This window comes from Athene noctua, chromosome 6, assembly GCF_965140245.1.
Source record: "Athene noctua chromosome 6, bAthNoc1.hap1.1, whole genome shotgun sequence".
NCBI classification, from domain to species: Eukaryota; Metazoa; Chordata; class Aves; order Strigiformes; family Strigidae; genus Athene; species Athene noctua.
In genome coordinates, this window is record NC_134042.1 from 44,406,248 (window position 1) to 44,431,626 (window position 25,379).

Here is a 25,379-nt window from a genome sequence, read left to right on the forward strand (position 1 = left end):
TGGTTAATGATTACACACTAAACAGCTTCGGCTTGGGGCCTGTTGTTCAGGCTTCAGTACTTCAATGCTTTAGCACTTTTTACATCAGCATAAGTGGGTTGTTATAACTTAGTACAATACCTACTAGCACAATGGCTTTCAGTTATAAAATATACAGGATTCATGTATAGGTCAACTCTGGCTTGGGCCGGTTGTCCAAGCCTTAGCACTTCAGGTGCTTGCAGTATCTGGGAAACAAGCTTAGAGAAACCTGTCCAGAGTGGTGCTGGTGGGTCACTCCAGCCCTTGATAATCTTGTGCTTCAGAGCCCTGATTTTACAGAGCAAGAGAGGCAACAGCACTGAGCCAGGGGAACATAATCCAGCAGTAGGTGAATTTGAAGCCTCTGCTCTCCTCCTGCCTCCTTTGGGCACACGATGCAGAGTAGATGGTGTCTAGAGTTACCCAACTGAGGTTTCTTAATCTGTGGGTCCAATGCTCAAATTGGAGCTGTCTGGTCAAATTTGAAGAGACATTTTGTTTTGAATGTAATGTTTTGCTTTTTCAGAGCTCAAAACAGCCCACCTCAAGGGATGGCCCTTGCCTAATCCTCATTGTCCTAACAAAAAGGGTGTTTTAAGCAGCCAGGAATGCATTTACATTGGCTCTCAGCTTGTTGCATTGGATGCCTTTGCTTCATGCAATTTTGGCATCATGTGGAATAAAGCAAACAACTAGGAATGTAAACATGCTTTTATATCCCAGGGCTCCGAACTGGTCTGGGAATGGGCGGTCCAGTTTAGGTTTTGGTCTTATATGGTTGAGCATGAACGGGAACCCAAGCAAATTGTGATACTAGCCCTTTTCAGAGACACTTGCTTTAATGATTTTGTTTTTCCTTCCCACATTTAGCAGAAGCTTCCTGGTACAATGGAGGTGGTGGTAGGTCAGGAGCCAGGAGACATGAGACTTATTCCCAGTTCTCTCTCCTTTTTGTGTTGTCTTTTTGGACTGTTTTGGTCTATACCGCTCCCAGCACCAGCAAGCTCTGATCTTGTTTAAGCTTTCTAAGTGTTCCAGCAATGCAAATAGGAGCTAGAGAGGTGCAGATATCCATCTGTGGGGACAAATAAGCTGGGCAGGGAATTTCTAGAAAAAGACAGAGCTGCCAGGGAATTCTGGCCTGTTTTGCAAACCAAAGAAGTTTAGTTCAAGACTTGCAAAAGCTTGTCTGAAGCAGATTTTGGCTTGACCCATTTCTTGTTTGGAAACTAAGCTGTTGTCTGGGGATCAGTATCCCACAGAAGTTCTGGGGCAGAGTCTCTTGGGAAACAAATTGTGTTTGGGTTCTGATGGTAAAAAGGGAGAAGAACAGGTTGAAAGAGTTGGGGAGGCAGAAAAGTTCTGCTTGGGCCTGACCCTGGAAATTCTGCATAACTGAGGACTGAAGAGTCCAGAGAAGCATGGGGAGACCCTAGCTGTAGAGAGCTGTGTCAGGTTTGCTCCCCTCCTGGTGACTGCTCTTACAAACCCGGATGCACTCAGCAGTTCTTTCTAGTGATATTTTGGGTGGAATGGTGGAACAGTTCTGCTGTTAGGGAATCCCATGGCATCACACGAGTCCTCAAAGAGCACAGGAGATCAGGCTGGAGCTGGAGTTTTTGTGCTAATATCATCAGAGTCTCGGATCTTGCAAGGTCTCAGCTGCAGATGTCCCGTCTACTTTAGCTCTGAAACCCCCTCAGGATGGTACTGGGGAGACTTCTAAAATAAATCTGACAGTCATCTTTCTTCTCCCCATCTTCTCTCTAGGTAGGGAATGACTAGACTTTTTATCTGCTTGTCCTGGGAGAATTTGTACCTTCTGAAAATCTCCTACAGTCAGAATGAAGTTGGTCTCTTGCTGCACCTCCCCTTCTTTTCATTTCCCCATTGCTGAGATGCAGCAGACTTGGTCATTCCTGAAACAGTGACCGATTGTCTGGTTTAGCTGGTTTAGCTATTTGCTAAACATAATGCTCTTTCATCTTCGAGGAAATCGTCTGGACACCTCCACCAGAGTGGGGCTTGCTTTATGCTGCTGTTTCAATAGGCAAATAAAAGCAGCTATTTTCCCAGTTTAAACATAACCTGGTTTCTCTAATGAATTAGAAATACTTGAGGGGAGGGGAAATATTGTTTTTTTCTGAATTTTTAAGAACTCTAATCCTAAATTAACAAGCCAACTAGCTCTCTTCCTGCCTGGGGAAGGGATTCCCCTCCTCTCTCAATATTTCCCTTCCCCTTAAGAAATATCTGCAGCACTCACACTTCATCACTCTGGTTGGGACCTAAAGGGCACCCGCCAGGGCCCTCTCGTGCTGTGTGCATGACGTACAGCTTTTCTCATTGCTCCCTGGCAAATCAGGGTGCTTTGGCTGAGGTTTGAGATTTCTTTTCACTGGTAGCAGTGTAAAAATGTTACAAAAAGAAATCCTCTTTTAAAGTTTCACCTGTCTGCTCTCATCTGCTGAGGGTTTGGGGGGCCCTAAAAGCCAGCGCCTTGCTCATTTTCCTCTGCTTCCTGAGATGACAGGAAGGAAAGCGTAGGCTTCTGGCTGCACTTCAGCAGGCTGAGGTTTAGGAAAAAGACACAGCTCAGGACTGACTCCAGTCCAAAGCCTGGCTGGCTGGTGAGCAACATTTGAGAACAAACTTGTATTCCTGAGAAATTAATACAGAAATAAATAACCACCGAACCCACTATGCAACATTTATAATGTTGCAAATGATGCAATTCAACTTTATTTTCTTATTATGGTAACCAAGGATTTGACCAAAAGAAAAAGGACCAAGGAGAAATACACCCTGACTTTTTCCTCTAGGGAATGAGTCAAGTTCCTTGCATGCAGTTCCAGTAGAATGAAATCGAGAAGTCTGGCCAGCAACTGGGTTCAACAGGAAAGCTGAGGACAAGCTTTTGTGTGACTGCTAATAGGTCCCTCTCCCGTGGCCCTGCCGGATGGGAGGAAACAAACAGCCCTTTTTGTTTTGCAGTTCATGACGAAGAACCCCAACATGCGGCTGGGCAGCCTGGGGCTGGGCGGCGAGAGCGCGATTCTGCGGCACCCCTACTTCAAAGATCTGGACTGGGACCTGCTGAACCAGCGTCAGATGGAGCCACCGTTCAGGCCCCGAATTGTACGTGGGAAAGAGGGGTGGGGGGAAAGGGAACCCTTTTTTATTGCTATGAGACAGGAAAGGAGGTGAAGGAAGGGCAACTCTGACACAAAAGCCAGGCGGTGAGGTCTGTGGTCTTGGCTGCTGGTTGGCCACCTGATTTTGTACAGGTCACTTTTCCCTTCCATGCTGGATTTTCAAAGGCAGCTCAGCCAAAAGGTGCAGGTTTGTAAACACAACTGCACCAGATTAGGCACCTAACTACCCTTTGCCTTGCCCAAAATATAAAACAGGGTAAGTAATCCTCATCCTGCCCACTCCACCTACCTCTTCACAACTGGGCTGTCTCTCTCTTGTGTGTCTCTGTACAGCACCCAGTGCAGTGTTCTCTGCTCAGGCCACTGTCAGCCAAGTGGTTCAACTGGCAGACAGGCTGCAGAGGACACAGTGCTGCCCCTTTTCCCAGCAGTGCCACACAGCCCTAAGGATGCTCTGTGATAGAAGAGTGCTGCTCTCCATGGAGGGCCTTCCCAAGGTTGTGTCTGTGGCTTCCTTGCCTTTGAAATTGTCACCTGGAGTGGCCTTGTCTCATGCTGTGGTCACTCTGCAAGCTCTTAGTGGCAATGGTCAACCCAGTCCTGCTCCATGAAGATCACTGGGTGCAGGATCAGGCACTCAGGGGAGCTGTGGCAGCTCAAGATCAGGCTCTTGAGTTGTTTCTTGACCTGAATCAAAGGCTAAGAGAGCCTCCTCAGTCCACCATGAGCTGGGCAGGATCTAGGAACGTTAGACTTCAGAGTCAATAAAACATCTTGTTCTGGACACAGGAAAAACACACACCTTGTCAAAATGTGCCACAGACCCAGTTTGTGTGTGTGCATTGTAAACAGTCCCACTTTGTGGCGCACAGTAAGGAATCCAGCACCTGGAGACAAGCCATTTGTCTTCCCACGGCCCAGTAATTAGTTATTGTGCAAGTTTAACGGCTCGCACATAGAGGAGTGTATGCACCCCCCCCCCACCCCCCCCGAAAACCTGGCTGAGACACTGCAGATGAGGAGGGACTGTGTGGAGTCAGCTCATTGGAAATGTGGCTGATAACTGCTTTGAACGGCTGGGTCTGTGCTGCCACAGGAACTGATTTATGTGCCCTGCCCTGCCAGACGACCCGTCAGAGGTGGTGTCAGTTCATCAGAGAGGGGTTTGCCTTTCAGAAGCCTGCAGAGGCTCTAAAATCATTGACACTGTAAGAGGCTCTGTGGGGGCACTCAGCTGCATCTCAGTCCAACCCTAGAAAAAACTTTCAGTAAGCTCAGCCTGGGTTGATGGTTTACTGCACTCAAGACTAGACTAAAGATGCAGAGCAAGGATCAAGCAGATGATACATACTTTTGCAATATCTTTCCTTTGTCTTTTCTGTTTGACAGAAGTCCAAAGATGACGTGAGCAACTTTGATCCAGATTTTATAAAAGAGGAGCCCATTCTTACTCCCATTGAAGAAGGAATTCTTCCAATGATAAACCAAGATGAATTTAGAAACTTTTCATTCACAAGCCCAGAACTGCAGCAATAGTTACAGCTCTGGGGAAGGGCTGCTGAGAGGACTAAGGGTAAATGAAATGAAAATCAAGTTTACCAGAAATTTCATTCTCAAGGAGTAACCATGCACTGACTTTACACGATACAAGAGCACCACTGTCAATGTTACCTTAATGTGAAATTGAAACCTTCCTGTGTTTGTAGGATTTATGCAGCTCTTGGATCAAATATTGACAGGGGTGGAACAAACATGATATTGTAAGTAGCTGGTGCAGACAGAAAATTGAATGCTGAGCTAGTTGGCTCAGCCTGAATGCCACCGCTTGCAATGGATTTGAGGAGTGGGTGTGAGCATCAAACAAGTGTCTTGCAGCTCTGAGCCAAACAGACTTGTTACAATTCTGATTGTTTGCAAGACTATTTTGAGGAGTCCCTGCACTGTCCAGCGTTTTGGAGCCATGACCCAGCATCCCATGGCCTGACTGAACCAGATGTTCCTACTGACTTTACCTGTTTCTGCAGTATTTATTTCTTTCTGAAGGACAAATGGCTCTCTTTTGCCACTGTTTGGGTTTCCACGTGAAATATTTCATTGTGCTGACTAGCAGAAGGAAAAAACCAAATGCCCTGTGCCCCACACAGATTCTTCCAAATCAAAGGGAAGTCACATGCTCGTAGTGTTTTACTGTTTGTGCGATATGAAAAGTTTTAGTGTTTGCATTCTGTGAAATGCCTTTTTACATCATGCATCTTCAATGCTCCTTTCTTTGCCTCCCAGCTGTTTTTGACTATAATGTAACTTGTAAAACCTTACTGTTTATTTAGGCCCATTCTATTTAATTATGCTATACAGAGCCCCTTTTGTGGGTTTAGTGCCTCATTAAAATTTTGATCCAAAGTGGTAGCGCTTAAATTATTTGTAGCATGATTGCGATGGGAGCTGCAGAACTGGAAAACTGCTTGAAAGCAGAGTTGTTGGCCAACAGGTAACACAAAAGGATGACTTTCTTCCATGAGAACGACAAACCTTATCTAAGGAATAGGGTGACTTGGTTTGGTTTGGATTTAAGGGCTTAATACTCACAGGGCACTTAATCAGTTGCAGCCTCAAGCCTCTGCTACAGGCAGACTGGGACAATTTTTCAGTGCTGTTTGTAGAAACCAGACACTCCATGAGACGGTTTTGTGCCATCCCTGCTCTTCTGGAATTTGGATGATTTTCTGTGGCTCCATGGCACACCTTTGTACTCCCTGCTAGTCTTGAAGGTGTACGTCAGGATTGTAATCTCTTCCTTGGGCAGGTATGAATTACTGGAGAAAAAGGATTTCTAACCTCTTGCAAAGGTGATCATGTTTCGATAGTGCTAGTGACATGTTTTAACTTGAGAGAAGGGTGAGGTGCAGCAGAGAGGGACGCTTCTGCACAGACCTTGCACCGCTCTAACTGTGGACGTGACATTGGGGAGCATAAGCCTTTGTCAAGGAAATTATACAGGTACAACCCCTGTTACAACACAGACCCACCAGTATGTATGTGCTCACCTTCTGTGAGACCAAGACAAAAATAAGAAATCAAAGCTGAGATCCACATACCAGTGATACCCCTTTCCACCCAAGCCCTCTCTACTCGATTGAGTCCCTTTTACTTCTACCCCTAAACCATCCACTGAACTCTTTGGCAGGTGGGGCAGAGGTTCAGTTACCTCTGGACTCTTCCTTTTGTGCTTGTGTACTATACCAGTTCTCCCACTTCCAAGTAAGCACAGCTCCATCCACTGGTCTTCCCTCCCTTCCATGGGCATCTTCTGGCCACACTGCAGCCAGTCAGCCTCTCGTCTCTTTGCTAGTCTGTAGATACCCAGCTCCTTCGAAGTGGGGCAAGAGAGGAGGAAAGACAGGTTGATATTGTGTAAGTGGGAGAAGGAAGAGCAGATATCCAGAAAAATGATCCAAGAACCAGTCATGCAGGCTAGCTTGAATTGTTTTCCATATAGGAAGAAATGGTACAGGGATGAATGTTTTTGCATGAGTGGGCCACTGTGGCATCTTACTCACGTGTGAATTAAGTGGAGTGTTCAGCTGTCTGGTGCAGACATGACCCTAGGCAGCTCCTCACTCAGTTTCCCAGTGTTACAACTGCAGCAGTGCTCACTTGGCAAGGGGTAGGTGCAGCTAAGCTGGCCACCCGGAGTGGGACCACCAAAACTGTCTATGAATTTTGTGCTTAGTGCTTTTGGACTCCCCCACTGTCAAGGATTACGAATGACTTCTCCTTCCCTGGAGATCAGTGCAGAACTTTTTTGTCAGCATGTTGGTATCATCCCAGGGTTTCATTGGTTGTGTTATTCCTTGGGGCTCTGGACACCTTCTGGAATCATTCCTGCGTAAGTTAGTGCCATAGTGTTTGTTGCCTTCAGCATCAAAATGTGATCTTGTCTCCATGACCCCAGGATCCAAGCAGCTTTGCTTACACCACTGACAGTATGAAGAATGTGCAGTAGTCACCTTTGGAGACCTTTACTGGTATAGCAATACCCACCAATCTGTGTCCTGAAAGCTTGGGGAATGGAAACTAAGACACCTCTGTAGGTGCTCTTTTAGGATTTTTGAATTAGAAAGCTTGTAGATCTCTGGAAGATATGAAATGGTGTTTAAGGCCACCCTAGGGAGCAGGAAAAGCTCATGCCCTGACCAGCCAGTACCTGCTTTGGCCCAGGGCTTATAGACTTGATGGGGCAGGGATCAAATATCAAAGGGAGATCCTTCCCCAGCTTTACTTTTCATTGCCAGCTTCACTTTTCATTGATTTCAAGTGGCGTCATGGTCACTCCACCCTACCGTCACCCTCACTGCAAAGCACATGTGCAGATCTGTGTTTGGACTAGAAGCCTAATGTTCTGCTATAAAGTAATTTCCTTGATTTTCACAATTTCACCTGGATCTTGCTTCATAATTTAGGGCAGCTCTTCCTCTCCATTGCCTGCCTGGAACTCACATGTCTACGTAATGATTTCAGCCACTCGAGTCAGCAGATCCTGAGTCAGCCACGTTTGGCTGAGATCCCAGAACTCTCCCTTCCTTCTTATGAGAAGCTGCAATTTCAGTCGTGTTCCCTCCAGACTCTGTCAGCAGCATGGATGAAGATCAGCTCATTAAAAAGTATCTATGAAATACCTTTGCTTTTGAAAAAAGCTGAATTAGTGTTTACACTGCCATTGAACATGTAAAGAAATATTTTTATTTTTTTTCTTAAACAAAGCAGGGATACAAAAAAAGAGTTCTTCTGTGAGCTAGCCTGCCAGATCTTTTGGCTCCATTGCTTGCCTGAGTGGTTGCAAGATAGTTCTAGTCTATTAATTTGGCCCTACTTTAGGAGTATATTAAGCTGGCAGCCATGAGTTTGTAAGGTTTAAAGCATAAAATGCTTGTATTTGCTCCTGTGTGAAAACTGGCAATAGAGCAAATTATAATTAGTTGCCTTTGCACTGCTTTTGGTGCTTGCATGAAAAGGGAAGGTCCTTTTGATGTCTCTAAATTTGTGTTCTGTGCAATGCTTTCATTTTCAAAGAGGTTCATGAAATTTAGCTATAAAATTCAGTGGCCTAAATCTCATTCAAGGCCTTTGAAAGTTAAGGGTGAGAAACAGATGGTCTAGAATGAATAGATGAAAATCATCTTGCACCTACTCAGGCTGGCTGTGCTGCCAAAGACATCATTTTTTAATACCACTGCTTGATAGGCAATGGAAAAAAAAATCTCACAGACTCCAAGTGCCTAAGGGCTTTTAACATAAAAAAATGCAATCCTAACTGCTGGATGAAGATGCTTTGAATGCATTCTCAAAGACTGGCACAGGTTCCTTACTCCTTGTGAAGTCCTAAGTGGTTTGCAACAGTATTTTCCCTTGAAGCTGCGTGCTCCTCCTGCAGAAGTTGCCGTTTCTCCAGTTGGATATGAGAGAGGCTCCAGCGGTTGTGGTATGAGGACTTGACTAGCAATACCCAGAGCCAGGAGAAATGAAGAGGAAAACGTGTCTGGGATCATCTGCTCTGTCCTTTGGCCAGAAAGTAAGGAGCCATTTGCCGCTGCCTGCTCTCTGTTGGTTTGTTCAGCTGTTCAAGTGTGTAGTCAGGAGGCTGCTGCTCTTCCCCAGGGAGACCATTTCACAGCTTTTACAACTCTTGCTGTTAAGTAAATTTCCTGATATTTGGAAATGACGTGAGTGAGATGAAAATCTGTCTTATCATGCCATTAGGATTCTTATTGGAAGCTGCAAGTCAGGGTTTGTATTACTAAATATATACAGGGCTGCCAAACCGAAGCATTCAGAAATGATGAGTCAGGTTGTCTGAAAATCATGGCTTGCTCAGAAATCAAGAGCTTTCCAAAATAATACATGTCAAAGTTTTTTTGGTTTTTTTTTTTTTAACATCTGAATTACGAGTATTTCATATTCTGACTTGCACTTCTTCTCCACATCAATAGTAGCTGGAATGTCATGTAATTATAATTTTTTTAGATGAAAGCTGTAGTCCATGAATTGATGTGAAGCCAGGCTTGGAGGAAAATGCCAAGAGACGGGTGTAAGAACAGAGGGCATGGGGTTTATGTATTTGCCCACCTCTTCCTATTCCTTCTGTGTAGTCACCACAGGTGTGGTCCCTTGCCTCCCTGTCTCAAAACCCATGTAACAGGCCATGCAGCATACAGGAGGGACAGGAGTGAAGAAAAAGAAGAGGAAGGCTGGGGAAGGCATTTACACCCTGTATAGTCGCTGTGTGTAGGGCTTGTTTAGCAGCATTTCTGAACTTGTGCATCAGTCCTTGCACAAGCCTGTCACCTTTTGCCTTCTGCAGCCTGTGCTGCTGTTCCCCACCCACACCTGCTGTCCTGCCTTCCCCTGGGCACAGCACTCTGCATCGCCCCTCGGGCCGTCACCCTCTGGAAGTGTCCTGCTGATGGAGGAAGAACAGAAGGTCAAAAAGCACGGAAGAACGATAAGTAATGTTGGCAGTTGGCTACCTGGGCATCTTCTGGTCCTGAGTGAAGTGGTGGGGACTCTGATATAGCCAGTGTCCCAGTGATGTCTATATATGACTGGAAGTTATGGGAGAAGGTCAGGCTATCTCCCCTCTCAGGTCTTGTATCAGAAGCTAGAAAAGAGAGGGGACAGGAGGGTGTTCTCTAAGAAATGGGGTCACAACTCTGGGCTGTGAGCAAGAGGGTGCAGTATATTTTCGAAGTGCCTAAGGACACTTGCAGGCAGCTAGAGAAGAATGCGAGAAAGTCACCCTTTCATCTCTGCCCCCATTCACACTGGGGAAGGCAGATGCCTTTGCCTCGATGAGGGTGGTTTGATCAAGGAGACTTGGGGACCACAGATCTCAGGGATGGTGGGAGTTAGAAGCTGTTGTGGCCAAAGGTTGCCAGGCAGAATTGCCAAGGAACATTCCCAAACCCTTTCATCACAAGAAGGAAGCTCGAAACAAGCTTGGGTCAGACAGAGACGGAGGCTTTGCTGCGTGGGCTCCCACTGGTAACATGTCAGTATGAAGGTTTTAGCCCTGAAACAGTTTTAACTTGCCTGTGGTGTCAGCTCTCCCACCCCAGCTCTGAGATCCCACGGCTGTTGTTGGCAACAGGTCTAATAAAAGTGGAGATGAGAGATTTTAGCAGTGAGTTCAGGATTGCTCAAAACTAGTGACTCAGTTACATCAGAGCTTTCTTCCCTGATCCTTCAAATGGGGGGTTTATTCATCACCTGGTTTCTCATTTCCAAACATTTAATGTGGACTGGGGTCAAAGCCTCAGTTTTTTTCACAACAGTGAGAAATAGAACAGTTTCTTCTTAAATGAAACATGTTTCACCTTCATCTCACTTGATTCCAGGAACAAGATCTCAAGATCTTCAAACTACTGAAACAACAGCAACATCACCACTGTAGCCACCACATATGCCAAGATAGAAGAACAGTGCAAGAGTTGTCAGTAAAACCATTTTGTGTGACTAGCCAAGGTGTGCTGTGGTTGGACTGGGAGTGAGAGTCAGTTTTATGTATCTTCATCTTATCTGCTTCTAGACTCAGACAGGAAGCAGTTCCAGGCCTCCTAGTCATTACAGGCCTGTAAGGTACCTTCTGCACAGAAGTCTTTCATTGTTTTCCTAAACACAGAGTCTAGAAGATAGAGGGTGTAAAGAACCTTTATTGGAGTTTGGTGCTAACCACAGATTTCTTCTGAACTAAGACATAGCGTCATGTTCACCCTAAGAACTGGGTTGTTGGGTTTGCAAATGCCAACAAGACTCTGGACAATGTCTCCTCTGGCTTCTGGGATGTTGGTGTCTCCCAAACTTGAAGTGAAGGCTCAGTAGCTCAAACCTTCTGACTTGAGGCAGGAGGACAGTATTACGAGTGAGTAAGTATTTCACCTAGAGCTGAGTCACCATTATTTTTAAGCTGTGTGAAGACACTCTGGGGCTTGAGCTTAAGTATTGTTATCTGATAGACGTATCTGAACATGTTGCTCTCCTTGGGGCAACCTTTCTGTTTGCCACTTCTCAGGTCCTTTATTCTCACTCATCGCTAACCCTTTCTCCAAGGGGAAGGCTGGGTGGTGGTTTTGTTCAGCTTGGTGCTCCTGACTCTTCCTTGGAAAGTGGAGAAAACTTACCTCCCACTGCTTAAGGAAACTGGTCAAGTGAGCCATATGTCATAGGATAATATTCCCTTTCAAATGCTAATCTCAGTAGCTTAAAACTCAATTTTAACTGGAGGAAAAGAGGTAAGTGTGACCTTTAAACCTGGTCAGCTAGGCCTGAACTTTAGCAAAATCCTTCTACTTGTGGGAACCTTCATCACCAAGTCTCACCAGGGCTCCCTGCAGACCCACAAAAATTGCCACGTAGAGCCTGCGTCTAAATTATACCCTGGCAATTGGAGGCTGTCTTTTATTTTTGCTTCTAATGAGCAAGAATTTCCCCTGCCAGCTTGGGATGCCTTCTCTAATCTGTTACCCTGATTCCTTTAATTTTCCTTGCACTGCAACAATTTACCATGGCCCCAAGTTTCCTGCCCACGGCAGGCGTTTCCCTCACACATGCAGAGGGGAGCTGTGCTCGTGCTGATCGGGTGAAGATGTAACCCAAAATGGGGCTGTCTCTCAGCTATGTTGGTGGGGCCCGGTAATTTGTCTGAGATGGAAAATCCCCAAACTGCAATCAGTGCCTGGGACACTTGAGTGGAAAATGACAAAATTATAACATGGCTCATCTCCCCGTGGTGAATTACTCTGTGTCTGCGTATAGACCTATTGCAGTTGGTCTGGACCTGCAAGCATGATCATAAAGGTATCTGGGCCTTTGTTTTGGCTCTGTAGCCTCTATATTGAGTTAAACATAGAGGAAGTGAAGCACCCATGACCGTGCTGACTACAGAGGGTTGTTAGACCTGGATGATTGTCTGTTCCTCTTGGGCAAGAAGGCGATGACCTCCTCTTCTCTCCCATTTAGCCAGGCCCGGGCAGAGGGGCTGGGAGGGACGTATGGAGGCTCTCTCCTCCCAGCAGGAAGGGACATGCCTCCTAGGCCAGAGGGAGGTTTCCAAGGGGCCTGATGACAGTGGTGAGATTCTGGGGTGACCTTGTGTAGGTGTTTCTCAGTTTTGGTGGAGCATGAGTATATTATGTGGACTCCTGAGCACTAACAAATGGCTTAGAAGCCAGCAGCAGCTGGAGTTCAACACGAGGCAGCTGGCCCATGGCATCCTGCTTTGGCGACTGATTCCTACACAGACACAGGGCATGAGCAAGGAGGGGCCTGGAGCTACCCAGACCTGGAGTGAAAGCCTAAATGCAGCAAGCTTATTAGTGCTCAGCTGGGCTGGAGGATGCACATGAGGTCATTCAGGGACGTTGTCTTAGTCCTCCACTCACCTGTGTCCTCAGGCTGAGGCTATAGTGAGCAGCTCCTAGGGGAGTGGACCTGATGTGCAGGACCTTGCAGCTGGGCATGGTGGCCACAGGAAAAGGCACCCTGTCCAGCTGGTTGCTGGAATCAGGAAACTTCTTTTAGACAATATCTAAATAAGCATCCTAGTTGAGAATGGGCAATTGAAGCCTAAGCTGTTGCCAAGACCTTCCCCTGCTCATTGCTCCCAGCCTCTCTCACTGGGTACTGCTGCCCATGAGCTGGTTGTTGATGGGGGAATGACCACAGGCAGCAAGAGCCCCGCACTGATTTAGGGTCATCAGGCAAAGGTCACGCAGGCAGCACCTATGTTTCTAAATCTTGGTGTCCACACAGAAGCAGGATTCTGCAGCTTATTTTTATTACCATCATGAAGTGAATCCTGCAGCTTTCTGAGACAGGGTACAAGATAAGCTTGCAACAAACCCAACTAGACAAGTAATTTTCTTTTAATTGCTGTTATAGGGCCGTAGAAATGAAAAACCATGTGTCCGAGGGTATACACGCCCTCATCCCCTGATTAGATACATATAATGAGATGGAAAGCTAATCTATCATATTTAGAATCAGTCAATTAGAGGGTTAGAGCTATAGATGCATTTAGCTTTAGCATTAGGGAGATATTTAAACCGCATGCTGTACTTAGTCATTACCATGCTAAGTGATAGTAGATGCAGGTCATCCTATATATGGGCTGTAGTAATCAGCTTGAAGTATTACTAATTAAGCCTTTTCACCTTTGGGCTCCCTTCCATGCCACCACGCATAAAATGGGCCATCGAGGTCATGGTGAGAGATGCTCTTTAAAACCCAGCACCCACTGCTTATTGTGGAGTGGAGAGTGATTTGGCTTTCTAGTTCTGCTTCTGCTGCATGGGGAGAGTAGTAAACAAACAGCTCGCTCTCTTTATCAGATGTTTTGCTTCTTAGTTGCCAGCAAAATAAGTGGTGGCAAATGCCAGCCAGGCCACTGCTAGCCCTTCACTAGCCCATCTGCCTGCCTGCCTGGCATTATTTGAAGCCTGTGGACCATCCAGGTGAATAAACCCCATCAAAGTGAGGGCAGCTCTGGCATCTCCCTCCTGGCAATCCTCGTTCTCATTTTCGGAGGAAGTTGATGAAAGCTGCAAATGCTGTAGTTACTCTGGAAAGTGGCTTATGCAATTAGATCAAAGATCAAGAATAGAAAAGCCCACAAAGGAAGGCCTGAAAAATTGTGGGTGTGATACAGTGATGCCCAGTGATGGCTTTGCTATCTCCGCCCACACCCCCTGAGACACAGCTGGGTGCCCCAAGGTCCTCGGCTTGCTCGGTACTGGCTGGTTCACCACAAGAGTTCATGGACTCCCTGAGGCCAAAAGCTCTTGATTACTTTATTTTTATGTGAAGGGGGTTGTATCTGCTTTTAACTCTCTGCTGTGTCAGGCTGGTGGCAGAGCCACAGGCCATCCCACTGCAAGAGGCCAGGAGAACAGAGAGCTTTGCAATGCCTCCCAGACCAGGAGAAAGGCAACGGGTGGCAGTGAAGGTCGTGCAGCATCTCTGGTTGCTCTCCAGTCCAAGAGGAGCTACTGCTTTGGGCCAGCTTTTCTCTCACAGTATTACTGAGGCATTCCTGGCAGCACCTGGGCCCCACTTTGCTGAGAAACAACCGCCCTGCCCTTAAACCTTCACCTTTCCATCCTTTCCTCAGAAGCTAATTGCTCCACTTCTGCTTGCAATTCTGGTCTCCCAGGAATCTGAGTAAAATTGTCTTACTTGCAATGGGTAAAGCTGAATATGTGCCCATAACAACCCTTTCCATGCACTTGAAAACTCATCAATCCTGTCCCTCTGGGGCAAGTCTTTGCAAGCAGGCAGGAGCAGGCGCAGAGGTCTTGAAGGAGGGTGTTCCTTCTTTGTCTCAGGAGAACACCAAGAATGGGCGCTGGTCACCAGGAACTGGGAAAAGTCTCAGCTTTGGCATGGCCTGGAAATTATTCAAAACGTTGGGTATTTTCTGGGACACAGAGCAAGCATTGCCCCAGCTCCTTTCAGCTGACTGGGGCCAGCTGGCGAAGATGCCCCAGGAGAAGCTGCCAGGTTTAGACTGATGGAGACCTGCCCCAGGGGGTGGAGAGAAGATGATGCAATGGGCCACAGCTCTTGCACTGCCAAGGAGCCTGGGCAGCCAGCTGGGGCTGGGGCATGGGCAGGGAAAGCGGCCATGGTGGCCAGAGCAGGCACTGGGCAGTCTCGGGGCGATATGCAGCATGGCAGCAGCTCTTCACCAGGCTCCAGAGGGGCTGCCAGAGCTATTGGCTTTCTTGGTAGATCCCGGGTTTCACTATCTGTCTTCCCGTGGACAAGGGACTCTGTCGATGGAGCACAAAATCTTGATGTAGAGTGAATTTAGCAGCAAGTACCCATGGCAAGAAGCCTGTGACAAACATTTTGTGTTTTCCTAACATGCAGACCAGCACGTTGGTAACACATTCCCAGACTCACATCATGTCCCACTTACTGCTCTCGCTCTTCACTGGAGAAGCCACTGAAGGTGGCTGGGGAGGTATGGTGGGGTGGGAAGCACAGGACTGGAGAAGCAGTGATGAACCCAGCCACAAAGCAGCACCGAGTATTGCCAGGAGCTGCAGTCGGTCGTGGCTGCCGTAACCCAGATAATATTTGACTTATGCTGACGGGAAAGCTCAAATGGTCAGGCAGCAGTGAGGCTGTGCATTTTTGTTGCATGAGCTGTGCTCTTCAGAGGGGTAAAATTGCTGCTTGCTTTTTTTTCCCTACTTCTTAGCCAGTGACTGCAGGTCTTGTAGGGACTTTCCATTCTCCTACTAATCTGGTTAGCAAGTCAGGTCCAGCTGCATCTCAGCACTCACAGGTTGGTCAATCACTGGACAGGTCTTTGCAAATCCACATTAAGTAATGCCAGCCCGTGGACATGTCTTGCTCAGTACTTGCATGATCTTTGTTTTGTCTTGTTTATCCTTCTTTCTCTTTTGTTTTTTTGTCCACCTGTGATCCTTCAGTGGCGTTTTGGCTCCCTGTCCGGGGAGGAGGAGCATTGTACCAAGGAGAAAGTATAAATGTGATCTCTGAGAAGTTGATTTTATAACTATTTGTGCCTGGTTTTTGTTTTGTGAGGGGGGTTTGTTGTTCATTTACCCAGCTTGCCAAGCTACTCCTGTGCTCAGTCAGAGCTGGAAGCTGGCATAAATAAGCACAGCTCTGCCTGTCTGGGTAGGGATGTGTCTGCTGTGGTTGGACTAGGTGATCCTCAAGGTCTTTTCCAACCTAGATGATTCTGTGATTCTGTGGGTCTGCATCATATGAGCAGAGTTTTGAAATGCCAGCTTTGATGATGGCATGGCTGGGAGCCCCCTCCACTGCCAGCAGGGACAGCAGGCGCTGCCCCTCACTCAGCACCATAGTGGGGCTGGAGACGTTCACCTTTTCCCGTGAAAGGAGGTAGGTGCGCTCAGCCCAGGGAGTTATTTCCACTCTTCCCGTGTTGCTGTGGCGGAGCAGCTTCCAGCCCCTTTGCACACAGAGCCCAGCCCTGCCACAGCACCTCTCCGCTGGGCTCTTCCAACCGCCCGTGCTGGCACAAAGGGTGCAGGGAATGTGGAAAGACCTGTGCAATCAGGGAACCTCCTCGATCTCCACCATGTCATGGTGTGGGGATCCATATGATCCACCACCATTTTTTTGTTGCTGGTTTAGGCTGGTTTCCCCCCCTGACTTTGTTGGTGTTCCATAGGCACTAGAGGTGTTCTACCAGCCTTCCTCCAAGTCATGGCCCATGTGCGGTAGCCAAGAGCAAAGGGGCTGAAGGTGTGGGGGTCTTGCACATCGGAGATCCCCAGCTGTCTGTCTCTGCTCAGAAAGATGAAGATTTGTTTGCAAGATGGGTCTTGTGAAACAACAGATGTGCTCTGAGCGAGAGGGTGGAGCCAGCAGGAAGCATGGTTGTGTTTTATATATGGGGTGACAGCTTGGATTTTCAGAAGTAAACTTTGGGTCATGGTTTTGGAAAGTGCTGGGGTTGGGTTGCTTTTTTTCTCCGGTTTTCTTTCTTCCGTTGCAGCTCTAGGTCTCATGCAAGAGGTCTGAATTTCTGAATGGGGATTGCTTAGCCTGGGCTCCAAGCCTGTATTCCTGGTGAAGGGGTTGGAAAGCCCACCCATGACCTCAAGCACCATTGGATTTTCAAAGACTGAGCCCAGCAAAGCCCTACGTGGAGCATTATGTGACACCTCCTGGTGCCTCCCCAGGGAAGAGAGCAAGTGAGTCTTCTCCTAACTACCTGCAGGGATTTGGGGTAAATAAAAGGCAATAGACAGGCTGAGCACTGACCTAGCTGCTGAGCCAAGCTGAGGTGGTGTGAGCACCGTGGGTACCACACCCCAGCACTGTGAAATGAGGGCTAAGGACAGACCTCCCCGATGTGAGCAAATATCACAGGCTGTTGGGCCATTTAGTTGCTGCTTGGCCATTCACTCCTGTTGCAAGGCTTGGCTAGGTGGGGATTATGTTTCCTGCAACTTCTCCCACTCAGGTAATGTGGCTTGCCAGCAGTATTTGTCTACCGGGACATGCAGCGAACAACCCGGCTGCTTGTCCTGGCCTCCTGCCCCGGCAGCCGGTGCCGACACTGCTGCCATTCTTGCGGGACAAGGACCCACACTTGCCACAGGAGGAGGCATCTCTTCAGCTGAAGGAAGCCCAGAGGCCATTTTTTGGGGGCCAATGCTACAAAAGCTGAGCAGGTGCCACGGCAAAGAGGGGAGCTGCCTGCGCCCCACATTTGCTGCTTTGCTTCATCCAAGGCTGTTGCACTGTAGCAGCCAGCAAATCAAACATTGCAAGAAGGATACTTTACTCCTTCCTTGATCAGCTGCTGTTGAATCACTCGGTATTTGTTCTGATTACAAGGCCCTTCTTATCTGAGCTTTTTACTACTTTGACCCTCTGTTTCCTCCTTCCCAGAACACTGTGGTTCATCTCCTGACCTTCCAGGCATTTCCGAGCTCTGTTTGCAAACTGCCAGGGTTTCCATCCTGGCCCTGTTAGCGGGCAGGCTCGGCATTCCCATCGCCTTCCCGTGGTGTGTGTCAGAGCTGGCTAAGGGCTCTGCTTCACTGTCCCAGGGGATTTAGCCGCAGCACTCAGCATGTTTCTGGCTCCTGCCCACCCACCCTGCATGTTGGCATTGCCACTCCCATGGTGCTCTGATCCTTCTTGCCCCTGGTTTGCAAATCCAAGTTATCAGTGCAAAATGCCACTGATCCCAGTTGGCATCATTGTGCTGACTGGGAGGCCGGCAGCTGCCCAGTGCAGAGCCAGCACCTTCAGCATAGCAGCGGGCAGACAGCGAGGCATCAAGGGCTCAGGTGAAATCCACCATCCGATGTGAGTCACGGCCCTCTGCACCCACTGACTCACCCTGACCTCTTCAACACCCCCTCAGCTTGGACTGGCACATCAACCACCGCTGTTTTGGAACAGGAATAGGGCAAATCGGGCAACTAGAGTTGCTCAAGAAGCCGAGAATGGGTGCGGACAGGAGACCGCAGAATACATGTTTTTTCCAGTCAAGTCTCTTCTGGGACATTTCTACCCTCCACAGCATCCTGGATGCCCCTCAGTGTGCTCTGCCAGCAAAATATGTCTGGGGTGTGAGGTGAGAGTATCCCAGAGGCTCAACTCACCCTGAAATGGGCCCAAACACCAAGCATGTGGACATGCCCAGTGTCTCATTTTTTCTCCCCTCCACAGGGCGAAAGGGATAGTGTCCTCAGGAGCATGATTCATGGCTGCCCTTCTCAAGATGGAAGACCTCAGCTGGTTCACAGGCCATCCCAGCAGGAGTGTGCCCAAATTTCGGATGTAGCCCTAACCCAGGTGAAACTGCATGGAGTGTTTTCCCCCTTGGGGATGGCAGGTGGGAACAGCCATTGCCGTATCCTGAAGAGGCTGGTGTGTAGAGCAGGTATTTATAGAGCAGATGTTTCCAGAGCCACGGTCGCACCCCTGCAGCATCTTAGAGGGGTGCAACTCTTCCCCCCCTGCCCCACCAAAGTGTTGGCTACCCTACACAGCCCCTTTTCTCCTCCCCGCCATCAGGGAGCCTGAGCAAGGTGAGGCTGCCTCCCTGCTGGCATCAGTTTACTGCACCCATGAATTTATGCTGCAGCTGATTAAAGCTCTGAGCGAGGCAATTACAGGGTGCAGGGTGTATAAATAGGAGGTGCTGGTGTGTCGCAGGCTGGGGAGAGGAGCTGCTCGACCTTGTTGGAGAGTATCTGGGGGTGCATTCGGGGTTTGTTTCTGCCTTTCTCACACCAACTCATACCCAGCCTGAGCTGCTGGGTCACCTTCATGGGACGGTGATTTCCAGTAGTGGTTTGTGTTGGTCAGCACTGGACTTGAGGGATTTTTTGTGTCCCTGAATTAGCGGTGTCTTCCCTTCCTGGCAGGGATGCTTGAAGCCTCCAGAGAGCCTGGCCCTCCTCGTGTAGGCATCCAGGCAGAAGTGGACCATGGCCAAGTGGGCTTTGCTCTTACAGTTTAAGAGTTCACTCCAATTTTATTTTCAAGGACTTTTTTTCAAATTGCAATAGTGAACTAATAAAAGATAATCTCAAAGAAGGAAAGGTGACCCCAGCCTAGGACCAGGGCACTGAGCATCCCTCTCACATCTCAGGGCTTATTTTATTTTTGATGTTGGTTTTATTTGGCTTTTTCTTCTTTTTTTTTTTTTTTTTTTTCTCCTCAGAAGTCAACTGTCTGTGTGCTGTGCTGGCTTCCATCTAGATGAATCCAGTTTTTCTGACTGCTGCCCCACCTTCCCATCTCCTGGAGCTAGAGAGCAGTTGAGACATGGTATTCATGTGCATATACATGTTGTATATGGAGAGATTCTCTATTAATCTTAAACGCACTTTAAAAGTAATGACTTGCTGACATGAATTATTTTACAAATTTTGCTTTTGTGGAGGGAAGCTCTTTGGCTTGAGCTTTGCCTTCCTAACAGAAACAAGTTATATCTGATGAACTAACCTTGCTGCTTTCACTCACAAAGCAGTAATTTACTCTTCAAGTGGTGGCATCACAACTTATCATCCTGGCAGCACCACTTACTCAGCAGCGCAGTCAGCTGGGAGGATAACGTGGGGTGCAGGCAATGGGGTTACTATCTACTCTGCACTGTCTGGCATGACTTTCTCCTCCTTGGTATATTTTAGGACACATAAACTAGAGGGGAAATGTTTTTCTTCATGGGAGGAAATTCAAGTCACCACAGGACCAAATTTGTCCCACAGAGTAGCAGCTATAGCTCCCAGTAGATCCAGTGGAAAATAGCTGTAGCCCAGCAAATTCCACTTTGGCCCATACAGCTGTGGAGCTGTAAAACACTTGGATATTTCCCTGCACAAAGCTCCTGTAAAGGCTTCCTGCAGCCTTGACTCCTTGCCAGCCCAGCCTCCAGGGCCGCCTGAGCCCAGCCAGACCTTCTAAAGAAAATCCTGTCAAAACCTCCCCGATCTCTCTGGTTTGGGTTCTGTGCAGCGCTCTGATGTGAAAATATTGATTCTGGACTTTAAGGCAGCTGCTTTGTATATTTGACCAAATCAACAGTAACAAAGTTTGGCCTGAACTGTCCTTGTCTGGTTCCTTTTTTGTCTTTTTAATGCAGCCTTAAAAGCGCAGTAGGTATTGACATTAGGAAGAGCCAAATATAACAATGATGCAGCATAAATCCTATAGCCAGCCAATATTGTCTGTCTTGGTTACAAGCAGATTTTATTTTTTTTACCCACCAGATTGTGTTTAAAATGGAAAATTTTAAAAGGCCATTTCAGGAGAATTTTAAGCATTTATGCAGAAACAGGGAAAAGCCAGGCTGAGCTGTTTGCTGATTGAAAAAATGCAAAAACCCAAGGATTGTTTGCAGTCCTGTGGTGTTTCTATAGGCAACCTGGAAGGTGCTGAGCTTTGCTCAAACTGGAGCCGATTGCTCTCCTGGACACTGAAGGAGCTTTGCTCAAGGCCAGGACCCTGCTTCACCCCTCGGTGCTGATGCACTGCTGCTACATCTGCAGCCAACAAACAGTGAGGGATTGGGTACAGAGCCTTCAAAAACACAGACCCAAATTCCTGTTAGTGTGAATTAACACTGTGAGCATGGGCCTCTCTAGCAAGGCATAACTCATCTGTGGCAGGGGGCGGCAGCTCCAGCACCAGCGCCAGCTCCAGCTATTGCTTTGTTTCTTCCAGGATCATTACAAAGGCACATCCCAGTCTCTGTTATCTTGTAAGGACCAAGGGCTTGATGCTGCAGAGCACCGTCAGGTGGTGGTTTTCAGTCTGTCCCCAGAGGTCTCAGAGGACCGGGGTGTAACAGGCCAGCCAGGAGGTTGGGGAACTGCATCTCTGCTTTGCATCTCTGACAACAACTTTTAGCTGTTTTAATTGTACTGTCTGCCTCCTTTCTTCCCAGCCTTGCAATCAGCAAATGAAGGTGAGTGAAAGGCATAATCAGCTGTGTGTGGCTTTATAGTCTTCTGTTCTGCCTTTCGGGCTGGCTGCAGCTCAGGAGCCACGCACAGGCAGATGGGAGCCCGCTCCTGCACCCTCACCGCCTCTGCCTTTCTCAGGGTCTGATCCAACCAGGGCATGGTTTCACTCCCAAATCCACCACAGGACTGAGTTCTTTTTAATATTCTCTAATATCTGCTAATAACTCGAAGAAATGAGACTCAAAGCATGCTGGTCACAGGTGGACTTGCCCATGAATTTCTGTGCCTTGTTTTTTTCTGCAATTTCTGTGAGAGCAAACCTTTCTGAAAGTTTGAAGCTGAAATGGTTTGTTACAAGGAGCTGAAGTGCATCCCTCACTTGCTGTTCGCTAGGCCCCTGTCAAATCTCTTTTTTGTTTGGTTAACATTGTCTCAGCTTGTACCTGTGCCTGCTCCAACTGTGATTGGAGTGGGAGCAGTGATTGGAGGTGGTCTGGCCCCATCCCCTGTACCCCAAGACATAGCCCAGTGCTGCCTTCTGCCAAGCAGCCCCAAGAGGGACTCTGGTGATGAACTGCTTTGACAAAGTTGCAAATGATCCCACCTGCAGCTCCAAAGCCCCGCAGCAAAGAGATCTGTGCACCAAAGCCCACTTTGCCCTCACACAGTGGTGTCCGAGTGAGGTGTCATGCTGAGCTAAGCTAAAAAACTCAACCCTTGGATGAGGGATCATTAACAATACCTTTGCTTTAACTTAGAAGTGGTTTGGCATCTCTGAATCAAAAATTTTCCAGAACTTGGTCCCACTTGAAACTGGGTATGTTGTGTAAATTTTCCTGACAACTGGGCACCCATGCTGACGCATGGGCATCTCCCACTGTTGCACTGCCCACCACTGCTCTGCACTGATAAAGGAGACTCACTGCACAAGGACAGATGAAGAGCCAGTGTGCATTCTCTCTTACAGCAATCCACGTGCTGTATCAGCACAAGCCAGCCCATAATTTTGCTGCCAGCCTTGGTCCAGCTGGGGACTGAACGTCTCCTCTCCCTGGTGTGGGACTGCAAGTGTCTGGGTGGCGTGGGAAGGCAGCCTGACCTGCCCCCCCAGCTCCGTGCCTGATTGATATTAGAGGAAAAAAGTATTGTTGCTTGCCACCTGCAGCCTGCTCTTATCTCCACTTGCCAGCATCCTGTCCCCTTACTTGGTCCAAGTCTTTTTATATGGTCAAAAAGCAAAGTGGGAGGATAAAGGGTGGGGGATTTCCTCCTGGGCATGGCTCAGTGATGCTGTGGGCTGCGCACCTGAGCGTAGCTATTTTGGACACAAAGCAGACAAGAGTGAGCAGTAAAGGGATGGCTCCTTTTGGTGACACAGCCACGTGTGCCTGGACCCAGCAAGGGGCACTGGGGATGTCTCTGTTGCCATCATTGGGGTTCATGGGGACACGCTGGAGTTAGGATTGAGGTGGGGTCTGTGCTGACCCCTCACCAATTTTAGATTGGTGAAATCCAGAAACTTTCTGTATCACATCCCAGTGTCGTTATGCAGTTCTGTAGGAGGGCAGGACTAAAGAGGTACTGAAGGCAGATTGTAGGATTCCTGCTGAGCCTCGTGGCAGCTTCGTGAAGCTGGTGGGTCTTGTGAGCCTGCACCCCACCTCTGCATTTGCAGGAGAGGGAGGGAAAGAGATCCAGCTTTCTGTTTCCAGCCTCTTTGGCTTTCTCACAGAGCTGGAAAACATGCAAAAGAAAGTGTGGGGGAGAGGGAAGGAAAATCTTGTATGTGAGACACATGGTGTGGCCTCTGAAGTTGGGAGCTGTTGTCTTGGTCTCGTGGGAAGCTGCTGCTGCAGCCGGACCGAGCCTGATGCACGCCAAGCGGCTTTGCAAAAGTGTCCTCAGGAGAATCACAGGACATCTTTACTCTCTCCAGCTCATCTTAAAAGGTGAGAAGCTGATAAGAACCTGCCTAGCATGGCTCTTCACAAACAACAGGATGGTGCTGTGGGCAGCCAGGCGTGGCTGTGATTCAGGGCAGGTATCACACTACGTTCAGTTCACACAGGGTCGGGGAGCAGGGAGGGGGGGCGTGGAGAGCTGAACTTTAGATAACCTGGTAAGACTAAAGCAAGATCAGCTGAGAAAATTAGCCAGGCTTTCGACTGCTGCCAGTCCCAGCAAAAGCCAGAGACAGAGCAGTCCTGGCTCAGACAAAACAGCTCGCTAGGCTTTGTTGCCAGCTTTTGTCTGTCTGTGGGCAGTTTTCCGCAAGGCTGGTTCCCCTGCTCCCTGTAAAGCTGTGCAAAACTTGCATATTGCCACAAAACGTGAAGGGGTGAGCTAAGAACCAGAGCTCACGGGTCACTTGAACTCAACTTAAAGCAAAGGTGAAGGCTGTTCCCATCCCCACATGGGGATTTATCTTCCTGGGGGCTACATGAATACTCTGAAGTGATGAGAGCAGGGAAAATAATCTGCAAATTGAAGAGCTTCTGGAGAAATCCCAGGGGTTCCAGGTTACTTGCTTAGGACAGAGAAGCAGGAGAGGGCTAGGGGGCACGCACTTACACTCAGAAAAGAAGCAAAAAATTAAACTCATCACAGTATTTGAAGTTATTCACGCTCTGAGTTAGTGCTCTTGATGGGTGTCTTCCTTATGGCGTTTGGTGAAAGACCATCTGAAGCTTGCTTAGACTGCCAGTCTATTTGGGCAGTTTATTTTTATCTGAGATGGCTTGTGACAGTGCAATGGTGTTGCAACACTACAGTTCTTGTTTGTGGTTCCCCTGTACTTTGGTACTGGAGTAAGTGAAAACTCCTGTCAGGGGCTCATTGTGCTAGAAAATGCAGAGATGTTGCAAGAGACGGTTCCCTCCCAAGGAGGCAGGGTCTAAGAGACTTCCTAAAGCAGAAAGGAGTTGACCTCGTGTGCAGCCTTCTGCAAAGCAATATTGCCATGGATCTGGGTCTTCGTTCCAACCCCACAGACCCACTGTGGCATGAGCCATCAACCCCCATACCACATGTGCCAGCACTGCCACATGCTGCCCAAGAGACCTGCGGAGCTTCTCCTTTGAGGGGATGGTGATGACAGGCTCCTGCCATGGGTTATGCCTCCTTCCAGCCTTGCTGTTTCTTGCAACCACTAACAGCTTGCACAACTGCATAGCTTTCCCCTCCATCCCCTCCATGAGCATGAACCACACCTCTAAAATAGTTTTGCTAACTCCAGCAGCGTGATCACGACTGTTTGAAGTGACAGCAAAGGGAGCCACACAGGCCCAGGAAAGAGACAAAGATGAGCTCCAAGGGCCAAAAGGAAATCTAAACCTGCAACTCAACACTAGCTAAACCTGTCTGCAAAAATCAAACTTCACAGTCCAGCTTCTTACCTGGTCTAAGAGATGAAACATCAAAGGAATAAGGATCTGGCCCCCTTGGTTACTCTCCATTCACCTGCATGTGCTTTATGCCCATGTAAATCCATTAGCTTCTGCCCAGGGTAACACAGAGCAGAATGAGGGACCTGATCTGCCTCTTTTTAGGCAACACAACCTGAGATTATAGCTGTGCTAGCTTGGTGTGCTGCACTATAAATCCTTAAATGTTCATTCCCTGTCTCCTCCTCAAGTTTTACAGGATGCCGACAGCTTTCTGCTTGTTTTATGATTTCATGGCAGTTGCTCGACACATCAGTATGAGAATTAATTAATCTTGGCTACAGGGTAGGCAGCAGCTTAGGCAGCCCAAGAGCAAACAAGGTCAGGATTTCAGCAACAACCCATTTAGAGAACTTGCTGGGGCTCAAGCAGAGCAGCCTCATCTCTCTGATTTCTATTTGGATTACTGCTCTCTCGCCTTGTTTGCAAGTTCTGTCCTGTTGGTAAGGCCAATGTAAAGCCAGACCCAAAAAGACTACAGCAGATGACTCTGCTCCATACGGGGGGCAAGGATTAGGGCAGGGGCAGCGTTTGGATCACAATCATACAGTCACACCAAAACAACTACTGACTTAAAAATCCATTTGCTGATGTCCCAACTTCCATTTGATGATGTTAAAAGGTCAGAAGGAAAATTAGAGCTTTTTTTGCCCTAATCCCTTTAAGTGCTAAATTCATGGAAAGCAATTGAACCAACAATTTAGATTAAGGCAATAGCTTCTGATGATGGAGAAATTCTGATCCTCAAAGGATGCCTGAATGAAATGCAGCTTTGC

At 47.9% G+C, this 25,379-nt stretch overlaps 1 protein-coding gene across 1 annotated transcript in view; it reads left to right on the plus strand.

Annotated features, from left to right (window-relative positions):
* The window catches only part of PRKCH (protein kinase C eta), a 120,417-nt gene extending 114,854 nt beyond the window's left edge, over window positions 1-5,563 (plus strand). Inside the window, exons 13-14 of the mRNA XM_074909323.1 lie at window positions 3,016-3,159; window positions 4,566-5,563. Coding sequence (XP_074765424.1) covers window positions 3,016-3,159; window positions 4,566-4,712 — 291 coding nt within the window. The 3' untranslated portion in view covers window positions 4,713-5,563. The remainder of the gene's footprint in view (window positions 1-3,015; window positions 3,160-4,565) is intronic.
* The last annotated feature ends 19,816 nt before the right edge of the window (window positions 5,564-25,379 follow it).